The 17,599-nt window shown below is 41.3% G+C and overlaps 1 protein-coding gene across 9 annotated transcripts in view; it reads right to left on the bottom strand.

Moving 5' to 3' along the window:
• tenm1 (teneurin transmembrane protein 1) overlaps positions 1 to 17,599 on the bottom strand; it is a 1,611,625-nt gene that overhangs the window by 3,820 nt on the left and 1,590,206 nt on the right. For all 9 annotated transcript variants that reach the window (XM_052021038.1, XM_052021037.1, XM_052021042.1 and 6 more), the window contains one exon: positions 946 to 1,088. In XM_052021038.1, coding sequence (XP_051876998.1) covers positions 946 to 1,088 — 143 coding nt within the window. The remainder of the gene's footprint in view (positions 1 to 945; positions 1,089 to 17,599) is intronic.

The following is a 17,599-nucleotide window of genomic DNA, read 5'->3' as shown; positions in this document are numbered from 1 at the left end:
AGATAATTGATGAATTAAGTTGGTTTAGTAGTGTTGGTTCAGAGGTAAATGTTGACCAGATAGTAGAACAGTGCCCCATCTTTCTTCAAAGTGTATTTAATGAGACATCGAAAACATTGTGTCTGACATAAACTTTGCTGTGCAGTTAAAAATAAGCTAATTATAGAGTAGGTCAAATTGCATTTACTTCTGGGCTTCATAGTACCTGGTATGAGATGTGAACCCTGACTTTTCAGTTACATTTCTGCTGGCATTAATAACACATTCCCTGCATAAAATCCCTGAAGTGATGTCAATAATAGCACAATGTCCCACATTCACTCAAGGTGTGATTTTCAACCTCAGTGGTCTGAAAAACTTCAGTTCTTGATTTTTCACTCAAAACCCAGCTATTACTAACCCTGTCTTTCCTAAAATGGTGCTGTTTAAAGGGCTAACACTCAAAATGTATTTTTTCTTGTTGTATTCTGCAACATCCTGCAATGTCACTACACACTGCAGGCATTTAAGAGGGATTCTTCCTTACATCTACAGTGACTCAGACTGACTTTCAATGAGGATTTATTTACAATTGACAATTCTCTTTCTGGATGGCATGTAGGCATCAGAGGCATCAATAATAACCAAAGAGGCCATATGAGAGGAGGACAGTCTAATTTGCTCCATGACTTCTGGGTCACAGAAGGTGTGCAGTCCTGATCACAATCCAGTAGCTTTACTGGAAAATATAGAGGCTATATGAGGACAGGATTGGATTCAGTCATAATTCCCTTTAAGTCTACCAGCTTCTGACATGCATTAGCTTGATTCATCCATATAGAATGCCAGCTGAGTGAGGTTTTGGAGTGTCAATAGCATTCATGAAGCACAAGCCATTGCCTTTGTAAAGAAAGGGAAAAATTGTAGAATGACTGAAAACTGGTAGAAGCTATTTACTTGTTATACCTTGCTGGGATCCCAGTCTTGAGTTCTGGTTTGAGTTTTCAGAAGTTCGTAAGTTGCTTCCATGGCATTCATTTCAGGCTTTGGGAATCCAGGTACCACATTGTGCAGCTGAAATCCGAAAAGTTCCAGCCAGCTTCCGATGTCTGTAACCAGAAGATGTACAATTAAAACAGTAGGATGAAGTATGTCCATTCATGGACATTTCTGGAAAATATTATTCTGGTCTTGTGCATTACACTAGTTCAAGCTTGATTAATTATTATTTAAAATCCTCAATTGTTCCGTGCACTCTAGACCTTCATTGCAAACTCTGATGCATTATAAACAAATTGACTGCAAAGCAAAGAGTTAAGAAAGGAATAATTAAAAACATTAACGCAAAGTTGTTTGTTCTGCAGTTCCCATTGAAATCAATGGGGACTCTAATCTGGCATGGGAAGTAAGAGGTAATTTCACCAGTGTAATGCCAGGAAGTCCCAGCCAGACTATGTCCTGCTGATGGACTCTGTGTGGAGTCAAACTGCAGAGAAACTGACAGATTTAGCCTTCCAATCCTGATATTAAATTCTGGACTCCATGTTTGACAGGAGTTACTGCCATTGGAATGGCTGAATGTTGGCAGTTGTGTTTGGAACTGTTGGCAAGAGCCAGCAAGCTCTGGCCCAGTGCCCAGTGTTGTTGACCAGATGGCAAACATTTTGCATGATTGATGCAAAATCCAGCTGCAACTTATATGCAAACATTTTTAGAAATGTAGAAAGCAAAAGCAATTTTTAAAAACTACGATAAATATATAGTTCTGGTACATTTGTAAAGGCAGGGCACAAGATTCAAGCCTGTTTATGGCATATCATAAGCAAAAATATTTATTTGAATCAAGATTTACTGATATATTTTTTCTGTTTCTTTCCTTACTCAGTCATTAATGCTTGCATGTGATTCCATATATGGGGCATCAGACCTCCAATACCTTCTGCAAGTGGTGATGCTTTATATTTATGAATACTGACTAGCGATGGGAAATGAACAAAATAAAATCACCAAAGTATTCCATTTTTGCATTTTTCAAATTCAGTTATAATTGACTTGAGGTAAGTTTTTACTGATGGAAAGAAGTGCATTTGTGTGGAGATCAATTGAGGATTCAGTCAGACTTGCCTCTGATACTTTGCATGGTATGAAAGTCTGAAGCTGTTATATAAATTTGGTTGCAAATGCTGAGCCATATGTATTGGCTGGTGGATCTCCCATACCATCGCACATACGGAGAAAGGCTATTTTTACTGTCTTCAAAACCCTTTCTGAAGAACCTTAAATAGATTGCAAGAAATGAAGCCAACATTTGCTAAAGCCTGCTAAGTCCATATAAATTTCCACTGCACAAAACTGATCTACTGCCTGTTTAACCACTCCCTGTAAGAAAGTGCTGAAGATAGGAAAAGCAGTAAGTCATTCAAACTTTCAAGCCACTTCCACCATTCAGTTACATCATGCTGATTAGTATCTCTACTACCTTTGTTGAATACTCCCTGACACCCTGAGGTAAATATCTTCCAATTTCACTCTTGAAAATTCCAACTGAGCTACCATTCAGTGCCTTTTAGGGAGTGTTTTTCATTTCTCTTTGTGTAAATAGACTGTTTCCGATTTTCTCTCTCTTGCCCTGGGTCTAATTTTAAGATTATCACTATTATTCTGGTTCTTTCACTGGAGAATTGAGCTTCCCTTGTATTGACCCTATCTGAAGCCACATTTGTGAAAACTGACCTTATGATTTAATTCTATAAATTCTAAATCAGAGATCAAATGCAGGCTAGCTGTTGTTGCTAATGAGAAGCATCCACTCAGCAGTAATGACACAGGACCCATGAGCCTCAGCAGAACCATAGAACCATAGAACAATACAGCCCACCATGTTGTGCCAACCTTCAAACCATACCTAAGTCTATCTAACTCCTTCCTCCCACATATCCCTCTATCTTAAATTCCTCCATATGCTTATCTAACAATCTCTTGAACTTGACCAAGAGATCAGCTTCCACCACCACCCCAGGCAGCGCATTCCGTGCATCCACCACTCTCTGAGTGAAAAACCTCCCTCTGACATCTCCCTTGAACTTCCCACCCATTACCTTAAAGCCATGCCCTCTTGTATTGAGCATTGGTGCCCTGGGAGAAGGAAAACATTTGTTGGCATCTAAATTGGCAGTTCCTTGTAAAGCCTTAGCTGCTGCTCCTGGCTAGTGGGAGATTATCAAGTTCAACAAAAACCTGTGGGCAAGAAAGATTTCCTCTGTTTTTTATGAAACACTTCTTGAAGGTTGTTCAGTTGTAACTTACTGCAATGCCTTTGAATATTTTGAGCTGCCAGGGTGCTAAAATGGCATATTTTGCAGAATCAGATTTTCAAATATGACATTGTGAGATGTCATAGACTTGGAGGAGACAGGATTCATCATATTTTCATAGATTTCCTGTTGAATTACTGAGCATTTCATGGAACTGATAGAGATTGCAGATCAAAATAATATATTTAAGTTTCTACCATCAATCTAAGAGAAATATTTCTATTAATTTCAGTGCTATTTAAGGGTTCAGCTCACAGTGGATGAGAAGTTTAATTAAGTTTCATGTTTAGAGACAATGGGGAAAAAAATTTATCACTTATGCTGGGACCAAATGCATATAAGAGTATTGGTTATATGCTGTACTCATCTCTGCACATCCAATTCCATTGACTCTAGTGGGAGTCAATACCTTTGCATGCTATTAGCTCTAGTAAACAAAAATGAATTTCTCCACATTTTTTCAAACACCAAATATGTGATGCTTCATGTAGAAGATGTTGAGTTGTAGACTGTCTGAATTAATTTGGATAACGATAGGGTTTTAAAATAAATATTAAAGTATTTTTGATATTGTGGACAATGTTAGGGGAATTAATTAACAAATCTAAAGCAGATCAGAATCTTAACTGTAAAATGTAAAATAATCGGTTTATTCAGGAAATATTAAATGAAAGGTAAGATGGTTAAAACATATATATTGCTGAGAAACTAGACTGAAAATCACTGTTGTTTTTTTTCCCTAGTGTGATGCAGTTGTGTGTTGTTTCACCTGGAATAGATCACATACGCAATCATTTCTGGGTTGCATTGCACCAGTCGGGAAATTCAACCAGATTCTTTCTGGCATCAGTCACCTTCGCAAGTCCAGTGCTCATTATGGAACATTACAGGGGAACTTGGACAACATCATCCTGAGAGAATGTGGGTGCTCGTCATTAGGCATTCCCGTAAGTAATTGATCATTCTTGCATAGCGGTAAACTGAGAGGCCACAAAGATAAGTAAAAGACTTACATACATACATCCTTTCCCTCTGCCCAGCCATTGCATTGTATCAGTCTTATCCCCTCATCACAGAAACTCCCTAATCTTGAACCCTGATCCTTAATTTGAAGCCTGCCTAACGCCCACAACACCCACCCTCATATCATACTGACATTTCCAATCCCCTCTACCTCTCGTTATCACACCCTATCAACTCTCTACTCTATGATTTCCTTCCCTTGTACCCTTCCCCCACCTACTCCCCACCAAGCAGGCCATGAGTCAGTGACAACCACCCCCTCCTCCACCCCCTTCAATCCAACCCCCCATCTTCAAATGCTGGCTTTCCCCCACTGACTTCAAATACCCCTCCCTCTCCATACAAAAGCTGAGCTCCATAATCCCCTCCCACCTAACAAGAGGAAAGTACCAGTCTTGGGAAAGGAGGACTGAACAGCACATTTTTGGTAATATATGTGCATGTTAATGGGTGTACTTTGTAGGTAGTTACTGTTTTGGATGACCTCACTATTACTGTAGTTTGCTTTCTAATGTATGGCATCATTACTACTCTGGTTCTGAAGAAATAGCACCTTCTGACTAGGTACATCATAGCCTTCTGTACTCAAAATTCATAAATCTAATAAATAGGCATCCCTCCCCTGTCCTCACTCCCAAAAAAGAAATAGCTTTATATTTAATACATTTATAATTGGGCAAAGAATATATATTCCATTAATGTTGCCAATGTTTCGTTTCCCTGATTATGGCCAATCAATTTTCAAATTGCTGGCATATTCCACCTGCTTATTATCTTCAAAGCTTTGCAGAGCTTTTCCATTTAAGCAACCTACTACAGACCTACAAATGGCAGCAATAAATGCATCATAACTAAAAGGTCCAAATTACATACTAATATTCTTATGCACGAGGAGAATTTTTGGAAAGCACCTTCACCAGATTACCCACATTTTGTATATCTTGGAGCAAATTGTCATTTACCATCCCTGCAAAAGAATGATGAATAGTTTACAGCTAAAATAAGCACTTTTCTTTGAAGCAGATTAGTGATGGTTCTTGCAACCGTCTGGAGCAGAGTCAACTCCTTTTTAATTTCACACTGATTGAATTCAGTGCATCAAACTCTGACACTGAATGAAATTACTTCATTATATGTTTGTACAGCCTTTTCAGTACAATTATCTGTCAGTCCGCCTTGTAGTTTTCAACATCCTTAACAGCTTTTAAAAATGAAATATTCATAAATCTGACACATCTAAAATAAGAATGCTGTTCAACCATTAAAGCAATCAGTCACCCAGGAACATTTGACAGAAAGTTGGAAAAATCTGCAACTCAGGAGTATCAACGGTCTTTTAACTTTTTTGTCTATATTAACATTTAAAGAAAAATCCATAGAGATTGGATTGCACACTTTTGACTAAACCATAGTTGTGTTTCCTACTAACACTCAAGCAGGTTGCCTATATTTGAAATGGTGTTAGGATGGTTTACATCCAGAATATATTACCCATGACCATCAAAATTGGTAAAAACTGTAACTGCAGTATAAAGTGTCTATGTCATATCTGGCAGCAGGAGTTTGCCATTAATTCCACCCCTGAGTGAACAACCCCTTTTGCAGACCCTTCAACTTCACTCCTCTCTGTGACTACTATATGAAGTTGAACCAAAAATTTTCACAACTTTGTACTTCTGACAACATTGCTGGTCTATCATTAAAACCTCCTGTAGAATCATCTTCCTCTGAGCCTGTCTCAGATTTTCTGCTGCTGAAACTACTGTTGCCTCAAGACTTGACTCCTCTGGCTAGCCTCTCATCTACATTACTCCATAAATATGAAGTGATCCTATTGTAACTTGCATAAAATCCCTTTGACCCTTGCATAAAATCCCTTTGACCCATTAGATATGCATTTACTCATGTTCATTGTGTTCTAGTCTGTGATTGTCTATTCTGCAATTTTAAACTGTCCTCAGTCAAAAGTTGCTCCATGCCTTGTGCCTCTCTATTTCTGTGAATGCATTGAATGCCATGACCTGATATTGAATGGTGCTGTTGAAGGTTTGACAATTGGTTGGTGTGTAGCCATGGAGATTGTACACTGAAAGGCCTTTCCTTCTTTTGTTGCTACAGCGCATATCACACATCGGGAGTTACTTAAGTCTGGATCTAGTTCACATTGGAGGGCAAGTTAGTTGTTGATAGCAGTCATGAGTGAGGGAGGTCAAAGGGTGGAAGGAGAATCAGAGGTCAGTAAGTAGGTGGAGGCTAAAGGTCAGAAGGGGGGCATTGGACTGACTGTCTAGAAGACAATGGGAAGGGAGCTCTGGTGAATAAAGGGTTACTCTCTCTCTCTCTACTGGTGAGCAGCTTGAACCTGCTCGTGAAGCTTTGCAACTCCTTATCAGCTAAGCTGAGCTTCAAGGCCACAACAACAGGGTTGTTTGTGACTGTCTGTGAAAGATGTGTTAACCTGTCTGGGACCAATGGTAGCATGAGCTGGTCAAGCATACCCAAATATGGGTACGCCTGTGCAGGAGGTGGACACCCACTGGAGAACAATGTATTTAAGTTTGTTAGCACCCTGTATTCCTTGAGTAGGGCTACGTGCAGGGAAGAGCAGCACTTACAGTTTGCTCCTCTATGTACCCCCACTCCCGCTAGCGTTAAACTAATAAAGCATTAATTGTAAGTTCTTTGGCTCTGCTGTTGTCTGATTTATTACAGAGTGCGGGTTGACTTTTACAGCTGAAGGTTGGTATTTGGTAGGGTATGTTTATTGGACAGGCGAGTCTTTGTCAGAGAGGGTCAGGCTGAAATATTGGTCTTCAGAGTTAAGGGCTAGGCCAGTAATTTGGCAGTTGGATGGAGAGACCTGTGGTCATGGGTTGTGCCAGCAGACTTGTGGTTTGAATGATGGGTGATGTAGTTTGGGGACTCAGGATGTTACGAGGTGGGTTGTGAGGTTGGTGACCTTGGCTGGGGGCAGATGGCATGTTGAAAAAAGCTTGTAAAAGGCAAATATATTACTTAAGGAGGGCACATCTGAAGTAGCTTCCTGAGATCAGGATGGTATCAGCTTTCAAGTTGATAAAAGAAAATGTATGCATCTGATGTACATGTCAATGGGCAGTATAGGTAGCTGACTAGTGTGTTAAAAGGACTAGTCTTGGTCAATGAGCTCACATCACTGGGAACTAGTTTACATCTACTCAATGTCAATTCAGCAAGGATCAGAACAACTTTGAAACTGAGTATAAAGCACAGCCACTACCACATGATGCATTTATTGCAAGCAACTGCAAGACTCTAACCTGAACTCAGCTCTCAGAGGTGGAAGTCTTGTGTCAGATACATTGCCTTCCTCATAATACTTAGAGAGCGTTGATTCAGATAGTGAATTTATATTAGATTCTTGGCTGTTTTCCAGTGTATTCTGCAGGATTGTATCAGGAACTATGTACATATGTCTTCAGGGACTTTTGACTGAAGTGATATCTTGGTATTATTGAGAGTACAATAAATTATGAATAAAGCCCACTTTGTGCATTAGCTACATTTATTTTGATCCAACTAGAATCAATCTGAGACTTGATAGTAATATCTGCTTGCAGCATCCTTTTTAAAGAAAGGCTCTGAAGTTACCTTATAAACAATTTATTTTTTAAAAATCCATTCACTCTGCTTTAAGAAAAAATAAATAATTCTTTTTCTTGAATGCTGCATATCAAAGCTTTTGATTGGAACATTTTTGAAAATAATTCAATTAAAATTACGAAGTGTTTTTATCTGGGTAATAGGCATTTAAACAGGACAGAATTACATGTAAAAGTATATTTAATTCAATAAACCAGGGCTCCTGCATGGCTGAAAGTATGACATTTTTGTAATTAATGCATTTATTTGAACCACACAGGCATTGCAGGTTACGAAGCTTATCTGAGGTTAGCTGATCTAATCAATAAACTATATTAAAATACCATATATTGGTATATCAATACACAAATGAAGATAGTCAGAAAGGCTAGCATAAGTATGATAGATCAATTTAGGCTCATATTTAGTTGATAGTGCTTTTACATTTAAAGCAATACAAAGTAAAATCTCAATAACAGAAATACAACAACAAAGTGAAATACGACATTCACTTGTACAAGGGAGGGCAATTATTCCTGGGATGGGGATTTGTCCTTTAAGTAGAGATCAAGCAGACTGGTCCTATACTCTTGAGAGAGTTTAGGACAATGAGTGATGATCTTATGAATCATAAATATTCTGACGGGACTTGACAGGGTAGATGCAGGCATGATATTTTCCTTGGCTAGGATGTCTAGAACCTGGGGCAAAGACTCCATATAAGAGATTGGCCACTCAGAACTGAAATAAGATGTAATTTTTTTCACTCGGGGGAAGTGAATCTTTGGAATTATCTACCCAAGAGGACTGTGGAGGTTCATCCCTTAGTATACTTAAGACAGAGTTTGATAGATTTTTGGTTATTAAAAGAACAAGAGATATGGGGCTAATAAAGTAGCACTATAAAAAAGTCATTCTTACTGAACAGTGAAGCACAAGGCAGGGGCTGAATGGTTTCCTGCTTCTATTTCCTATGTTCTTCTGAGTACAAGAGCAAAGCAAGGCATCCCTACCGGTTGTTCTGGCCGGTGACTTCAACTGCATCATTGACCTGGCTGGACAATCCAGCAGTGCCGAAAGGAGACTGGACAGCAGCTCCAAACTCCTGATGGGAATGGTTAAAGATGCAAAGCTGTGCAATGCTTTCAGCATCCCTGCAGATGGAGCACAGCCGCAATACACTTGGACCGGAATGGGCAACTCAGTAAGGTCACGGATAGACTTCCCCTTCACATCGAAGGCAGTCACAGTCAGATCCACTGACGCCACTCTGGTGTTCTTCTCTGACCACTGCCTCCTTCCAGTCTCCTGTCACCTACAGGAGGATCAGAGGGCAGGCAGGGGAACATGGAAGTTGAATGTCAAGCTGCTGACCCTAGAGAACATCGAGGAACTAAAGAGGGATTACACAGGTTGGAGAACCGTGAAACCTTCCTTTGACTCTCCGATCCACTGGTGGGAAAAAAAACAAAGAGAACATCAAGAGGTTCTTCATCCTTAAAGGTGTTCAGAAAGCAAGACAAGAGTCAGAGGGAATTGTGCCAACTCCAGATAGACTTGCAGCAACTACTCCTTCTGCACTCAAGGGGAGGTGGATGTGAGAGAGGAACTCTGAGAGGTGCAGAGCTGGCACGCTGCGCTCTTTGCCTCTGAAGCCTCCAAGATCCAGGGTTCACTTTGTGGAGCAGGATGAGACATGCTCATGCTTCTTCTTCCAAAAGGTTCACAGGGGATCTATCTGATCCACAGCCTTAAGGAAGTGAATGGGTCAGTAACATCCTCACAGATAGACATACTGGGGATCTGCAGATCCTTCTATGACGTTCTGTATGACAGAAAGGCTACAGACAACACAGCCTTCCAGAAAGTCAGGAGGCATGGAAACTTAGCTGTGTGGATTCAGAATTGGCTCGCCCATAGAAGACAGAGGATGTTGGTAAATGGAGTATATTCTGCCTGGAGGTCAGTGACCAGTGGTGTTCCGCAGTGATTTTTTCTGGGACCCCTGACCTTTGTGGTTTTTATAAATGGCTTGGATGAGGATGTGGAAGGGTGGGTTAGTAAGTTTGCTGATGACATGAAGGTTGGTGGTGTTGTGAATAGTGTAGAAGATTGCTGTAGGTTACAACAGGACATCGATAGGATGCAGACATGGGCTGAGAAGTGGCAGATGGAGTTCAACTGGAAAAGTGTGAAGTGATACACTTTGGAAGATCGAATTTGAAGGCAGAATACAAAGTTAATGACAGGAGTCTTAGCAGTGTGGAGGAACAGAGGAATCTTGGGGTTCACATCCATAGATCCCTCAAGGTTGCCGTGCAGGTCAATAGGCTTGTTAAGAAGGCCTATGGTGTGTTGGCCTTCATTAGTTGTGGTATTGAGTTCAAGAGCCACGAGGTAATGTTGCAACTATATAGAACTCTGGTTAGACCACACTTGGAGTATTGTGTTCAATTCTGGTCGCCTCATCATAGGAAGGATGTGGAAGCTTTTGAGAGGGTGCAGAGGAGATTTACCAGGATGCTACCTTGATTGGAGAGCATGTCTTATGAGGATAGGTTGAGTGAGCTAAGGCTTTTCTCTTTGGAGAGAAGGAGGATGAGAGGTGACTTGATAGAGAAGTACAAGATGATAAGAGGCAGAGATTGAATGGACTGTTGGAGACCTTTTCCCAGGGCAAAAATGGTCAACATGAGGGGGCATAATTTTAAGGTGATTGGAGGAAGGTATGGGGGGATTTCAGAGGTAAATTTTTTGACATAGAGAGTGGTGGGTGCGTGAAACGCACTGTTGGCAGAGGTTGTGGGGGCACACGTATTAGTGACATTTAAGAGACTCATAGACAGACACATGAATGATAGAAAAATGGAGGGCTATGTGGTAGGGAAGGGTAGGATAAAATGTCGGCACAACATTGTGGGCCGAAGGGCCTGTATTGTGCTGTAATATTCTATGTTCCATGTTCCAGAACTTCCTGTCCTCTATCATGGAGATGTTAGACAGTAGCAAGCAGGAGAGTCTGGATCAGCCACTGACCCTGGAGGAGCTGACTGGCTCTATCCATTCCCTTGGCACGAATAAAACTCTTGAACTGACAGCTTACTGCCAGAGTTGTATTTGGCCTTGTGGGACTGGAAGGGCCCGGACCTGCTGGAAATGTATAACGCTATGCTTCTGGCTGACAGCATGTCATACTCCATGAGGAAGGATATCATTACCCTCAGCAACAAGCAGAAGTGGGAGAGGGAGGACATCAGGAATTGGAGATCCATTTCACCATTGAATATGGATTATGAGATCCTGTCCAAGGTCGTTGCCAGCTGGGTCAAGTCTGCTCTGGGACACGTGATCCACCCAGACCAAACCTGTGCTGTTCCAGGCAGGAAAATCTCTGACAGCCTTGCGCTGCTCAGGAATACCATTGCTTTTGTGCAGGACAGAGGGGTGGATGCCTGCCTGGTCAGCTTGGACCAGGAGAAGGCCTTTGATAGGAAACCACATATGATGGATGTGCTCTCCAAAATGGGTTTTGGAGAGGGAATCAGAAATTGGATCCAACTGCTCTACACGGATATCTGTAGTGCAGTCCAAATCAATGGGTGAGAGACAGAGAGTTTCCCCATCAAATCTGGAGACAGGCAGGGTTGTCCACCCTTCCCTGTCTTGTTTGTGTGCTGTATTGAACCCTTTGCCGAATCCATCAGGAAGGACGAGAGCACAAGTGGGGTGATGTTGCAAGGCAGTGGAGGCACACAAGTAAAAAACCCCCTGTACATGGACGATGTCACCGTCTTCTGCTCAGATCCACAGTCAATTCACTGATTGGTCAGCATCTGTGACCAGTTTCCGTTGGCATCGGGGGCCAGAGTCAACCGTGCGAAGATTGAGGCTCTTTGGCAACTGGCCTAACGGATCCGATATCCCCTTCGCTGTCAGGTCTGACTTCCTGAAGGTGTTAGGCATCTGGTTCGGAGGGGCTGAGGCATGCAACAAGAATTGGCTGGAGTGGAATGGGAAGGTAAAACAAAAATTGAGTCTGTGGAAATGGCGTTCTCTGTCAATAATTGGGAATAACTTGGTTGTCAAGTGCGATATGCTCTCAGGGCTGCTGTACTTGGTGCAGGTGTGGCCTGTTCCCCATTCCTCTGCCTCAGTAATCACCTGGGACGTCTTCCAGTTTATCTGGGGGTGCAAGATGGAGCAAGTCCAATGGGTCACACTGCACAAATCCCCAGAGAATGGGGGCAAAGGTGTACCCAAATTTAACCTCATCCTGATGACCACCTTTGTGTGTGGCTGTATCAGGCGGTGTGTGGATCCAAGTGTTACTACGTGCCAAGGTTCTACCTGTCCCTGATATTGCGGAAGATAGGCCTAGCCCCGTTACCGCACAACGTCCCAGTCAGCTGGACAGTGCTGCACTACCTATCCTTTGTGGAAGAATACTTCCAAGTAAACACCTCTGACCACAAGTCCATCAGGCAGTGGTCAGTGCGGAATGTCCTGCAGATACTGCGGGACTATGGATACGGTGGGGTGGTTCCCTGAGCAGACTGTCCAAACCATCTGGCAGAACGCCTCATCACCAGATCTCACCAACAAGCACCAAGACTTCATTTGGCTGGTGGAGAGAGGAGGCCTTCCCTGTCAGAGCCTTCCTGTACAGACGACATATCACCCCCAATGTACGCTGCCCTCGGGACAGCTGGGGTGGGGAAGAGATGGTCACCTTCTTCTTTACAGACTGTGGCTTTGCTAAGAGGGTGTGGAGAAGGATGCAAGAGTCTATCTCCCAGTTCATCCCCAGCAGCTGCATAAGAGAGGACTCTCTGATGTACAGGCTGTTCCTGGGGACACACACCGAGACAGACATTGTGCTGCTGGAAGGTCATCAACTCGGTAAGGGACACCCTTTGGTCTGCCTGAAACTTGTTGGTCTTCCAGCACAGTGAGATGTCCGTAAGGGAATGCTGCCGACTGGCACATTCCAGGCTGCAGGAGTACGTGTTAAGGGACGCACTGAAGCTCAGTGCAGCCAGTGTTAAGCCTCTGTGGGGAAGGACCACAATATAGGCTCCTTCCACTACCGTACATGGAGGGGCAGAGTTGGGTGGGGAAGCCCCTCAAACTGTGAAAGGGGTATCACCTCAGGGAGGTGTACGTGAGTGGCAATGGAGCTGTGTTTGTTTTCTTTTTCTTTAAAAGTTTATACTACTGAATGTAATGACCATGCATGTAAAAGTTTTTTGTATTGTGTTACGGACTCGGTGAAAGTCCCTTTAAGATAGTGTGTGTGTGTGTGTGTGTGTGTGTGTGTGTGTGTGTGTGTGTGTGTGTGTGTGTGTGTGTGTGTGTGTGTGTGTGTGTGGCGTGCTTACGTCAACAGAAGATAAAGGACGTAATGACGTTGTTGAAGAGGTCAGTCGAAGAGAGAGAGAGAGAAAAGGGAGAGAGACACCAGCCTGCTAGTTTCTCTGTCGATGGATGAGAAACAATAACTGTGTCTGCCACTGAAATCCATGTATGGAAATTGGAAGTAATCCGGTGGAGTTCACTTTGTTGCTGACCTGTAGAAGGAAACAGGTATTTTTGTGGACGACCACGATTCGGATGCTTTTCGGGGTGAGGAAGTCACTACCAAGTAAACACTGAGGTGTTGTTTGGGTTCCATCGTGGAACATTTGGACTTCGTAATTACTCTCTCTATGTTTCTCTACGTTTACGTCTTATCTTCAGACAACGGTGGTTGTTGAAGAAGCCTTTGCTCATGTTTCACCTTATGGCTTGCGGAACTGAACTTTAAGAACCATTCTTGAACTTGGAGTTTGGGACTTTGCCACACACACACGAAGAGTTTAGTTTTTGGGCTTAATGTTCAAGGTTTAACATTTTTGAATTCTAACGTACTAATATTTTTACTTTTATTTTTCGTATTATCATAAGTAGTGATTAATAAAATAGTTTTTAACACTGAATCATGCTCAGTGTGTTTCTTTTGTTGCTGGTTCATGACAATTATTTCTTCCTTGGTATATATTTTTCATCATGAATAAAGTCTATTTTTGAAATTTAAAAAATGATGACACTGTATAGAACATTTTGTGCAATATTTTAGGAAAATTGCAGAAGAAATTTACAAAAATGATTCCAGAGATTATGGACTTTAGCTACATGAATAGACTGGATTAGCCACAGCCACCACTACCCGCCTTCTTGGCAGAGAGGAGATTGGGAGGGGATCCGATAAAAGACATTTACAATCACAAAGGACACAGACAGATTAGAACAAAGAGACTGTTCATATCAGTGCGAGGGACAAGAACCAGGGGATATAGGATGAAAATGATTGACCTAAAATCCAAATGTGACACAAGGAAAAACAAGTGAGAGGTTAGGATCTGAAACACACTGCTAACATAATAATGGAATAACATAATAATAATATAACAACAGATTCAATGTTAGCATTCAAAAGGTATCTGGATAAAGATCAGAAAAGAAAAAAAATAGAATGGAAGATGGTGAGGGAAGGGACTATTTGGACTGCAATTTACATTGAGCCTGAATGGCTCCTTTTGTGCTCATTTGTCAATTCAGGAATTGTGTTTTTGAATTCAGAGTTTAAATTTTTAATTTAAATTGTGAACAGCAGTGGTTCCAGCACTGATGCCTGTGGGACACTGCTACTCACCTTCTTCCATTGTGAATAGATATCCTTGACTCTCACTCTCTGCTTTCCGTCCTGAAGCCAGCCAGCAATCCAGTCTGCTACTTGATTTCTGACTCCACATTATCTGACACTCATTAATCTATTATGGAGTACCTTATCGAAGGCCTTTTGAAAATTGAGATAGATTTTTTTTCTACTGCATTATCATTGTCTACTCTCTCTGTTAACTCCAAAAAAATTCAATAAGGCTGGTCAATCTAGATTTCCTCTTTTGAAATCCATGCTGATAATTCATTATTATACTAGACATCACTAGATGTTCTTCTATTCTCTGCTTTAGAGTGGATTCCATTATTTTTCCCACTACTGATGTTGTGCTGACTGGTATATAATTCCCTAGACCTGTTCTGTTCTCCTTCTTAAATTTACGCATTACATTATGTATCTGCCAGTCCTCTGGCACTACACATCTATGTAATGTCTTATTAAATTTAGCTTTATTTAAGTTAATGGAACTGAATGTCAGAAGAGGATACAATGCAGCACTGTTACTATATTGCATGTTTTCTGAAAGCTACTGAAGCCACGGTTCTACATGAGAATTCCTGGGCTTCTGTCCTGATCCATAACTTTCAGACTATTCCTGTGCATTACTTCGTTCCTTATTTTACTTTCTGAAATGTACATTTTAAGCTTTTGGACTAATCTCTTATTCATATTTCTCTCCAGAATATACTTCCACTATTTTAGTACAAGTATTCCAAAATATTTGTTTAACGTCTGCACCATATTTTCTCTCTACAGAGAAAGCTAGCCACCTTCAATCCTGAGCCGTCCTTGTCTCTCAGTGCATTCTTTTAGACCATAAGATATAGGAGCAGAATTAGACAATTCGGCCCATCAAGTCTGCTCCACCATTCAATCCTATGGCTGATATTAGTTTTACATACTCACAGAAACTCTTCATTATATTGTTGCAAATTAGGAACTGGTCACTTTTTAATCTTCTACTCTTGGACAGCTGAAGTAGCTTGCTGTTAGGGAGAGTTTAAACCAGCTTGGCAGAGGAATGGGAACCAGAGGGCAAAATCAGTAGCGGGAGAGGTAAACAGGCAGTAGAAGGTGGGGATTCATGTGAAACAGTATTTAGCAAGACAAGAGAAAGGACAAGGCAATAGTGCAGGACAACAGCACGGTTAATGATTACTAGAGTGTATCAGGAAGGAGCACAATATACAAGCACAAGAGTATACAAGAAAATGGAGCCAAAGGGAAAACAGGAGGACAAAATTAAAGGCTCTATATCTGAATGTACACAGCATTCATAACATGATAGATGAGTTGATGCACAAATATAAATAAATGGGTATGTTCAGATGGCCATTAAGGTAACAGAAGCTGGAAACTAAATATTTAGGCATATCTGCTATTTCAGAAGGATGGGCAGAAAGAGAAAGGAGTTGGGAAAGCTATGTTAATAAAAGATGAGATCACTGCAATGGTGAGCAATAATATTGGCTCCGAAGCTCAGGATGTAGAATCAGTTTTGGTGGAGATACGAAATAATAAAAGTAGGAAGTCACAAATAGAAGTCGTATACAGACCTTCTAATAGTAGCTATACCGTAGGACAGAGTATAAATTGAAAAGTAATGGGACTTGTAAGAAAGGGGCAGAATAATCATTTTTTGATTTTAATTATCTAATATAAATTCTTCATTGATAGCATTGAGGATAAGTTCATAGAGCATACTTGAGATGGCTTGTTGGGACAATTTGTTGAGGAACTGACTAGAGTAGGCTATTTTAGATCTTGGATCATGTAATGAACAGGAGTTATTAATGATCTAATGGTAAAGGATATGAAAATGTAATCATAGCCCTGTACAATTTCAAATGTAGTTTGAGGTGTGAAACTGGTGTCATAAACTTCAATAAAGGCGATTACTTTAGTATGAGGACAATGATGGCCAAAGTGGACTGGGAAAACAGATTAAAAGGTAAGATAGTACAGCAGCAGAAGCAGATATTTAAAGTGATATTTCATAAATCTTAGGAAAGGTTAGTGAGAAAGAAAGTCTGTAAGTGAAGGATGCACTATCTGTGGTTAACTGAAGATGGTATCAAAAAGAAAGAAAAGGCATACAGCTGCAGGCATCCATCAAAAACTCATGAACTCTATATGCCAAAACCCAAACGTTTAGTAGAAATGTGTGAATAGATCTGAGTATAACTGATTTGAAACAGAGACAAAGAGAGATGAGTGTACTGAATTCTACAAGTCAGTGGAGCAGATGGTGAAGGACCGATAAGGACGAGGTGAATCATGGAACTGGTTGCCTGGAGATCTAAGGAGCCCTGGGAAGAGACAATGTCAGCTTACTTTCTTGAGAGACAAAGGAGAAAGGAGCTGGCTGCCACTGAGGGATAAGTTCCTCGAAAACAAGCAGATATTCAATATAGTGCATAATCAACTGGCCGTGGTAGGCACAATGCACTTGTGGAGTCTGCTAGTCATCCACGATCCACTCACTGAGAACTGGACAGGAAGGGCAACTGATGGGGTAAAAGACACGGTGCCCCTGAGGTAATAACTAGCCAGCACAAGAATAAAGTTGCCTGATCAACTATTTGGAGGACAGAATGGGGAGCTTTATTATTCTGCTTCCATCTGACTCTTGGATGATTTAAGCAGCCAGAGATCCCAACCCATGGGAATATGTGAGTATAATATTTGTAGTGTCAGAACCTTTATAGAATGAAATAAACTTGTTTGGTGCAGACAAACAAGATGGTTTTGGAGCAAAAGCAAAATTTCTGAGGAACTCAATGGGTCGAGCAGCAGTTTTTGGGGGAAAGTAATTGTCGATATTTTGGGTCGAGACCCTGCATCAATCAGGACTGAGAGTGGGGATAGAAGGTATCCAGTATAAAGAGGAGGGGGGAGGGGGGAGACAGGGGCCAGTAGCTGATAGGTGGACAGAGGATGGGTG

The sequence above is a fragment of the Pristis pectinata genome, chromosome 8 (genome assembly GCF_009764475.1).
Source record: "Pristis pectinata isolate sPriPec2 chromosome 8, sPriPec2.1.pri, whole genome shotgun sequence".
Lineage (NCBI taxonomy): Eukaryota > Metazoa > Chordata > Chondrichthyes > Rhinopristiformes > Pristidae > Pristis > Pristis pectinata.
The sequence above is the reverse complement of the archived record's forward strand: the minus strand, read 5'-3'. Positions and strand labels throughout refer to the sequence as shown.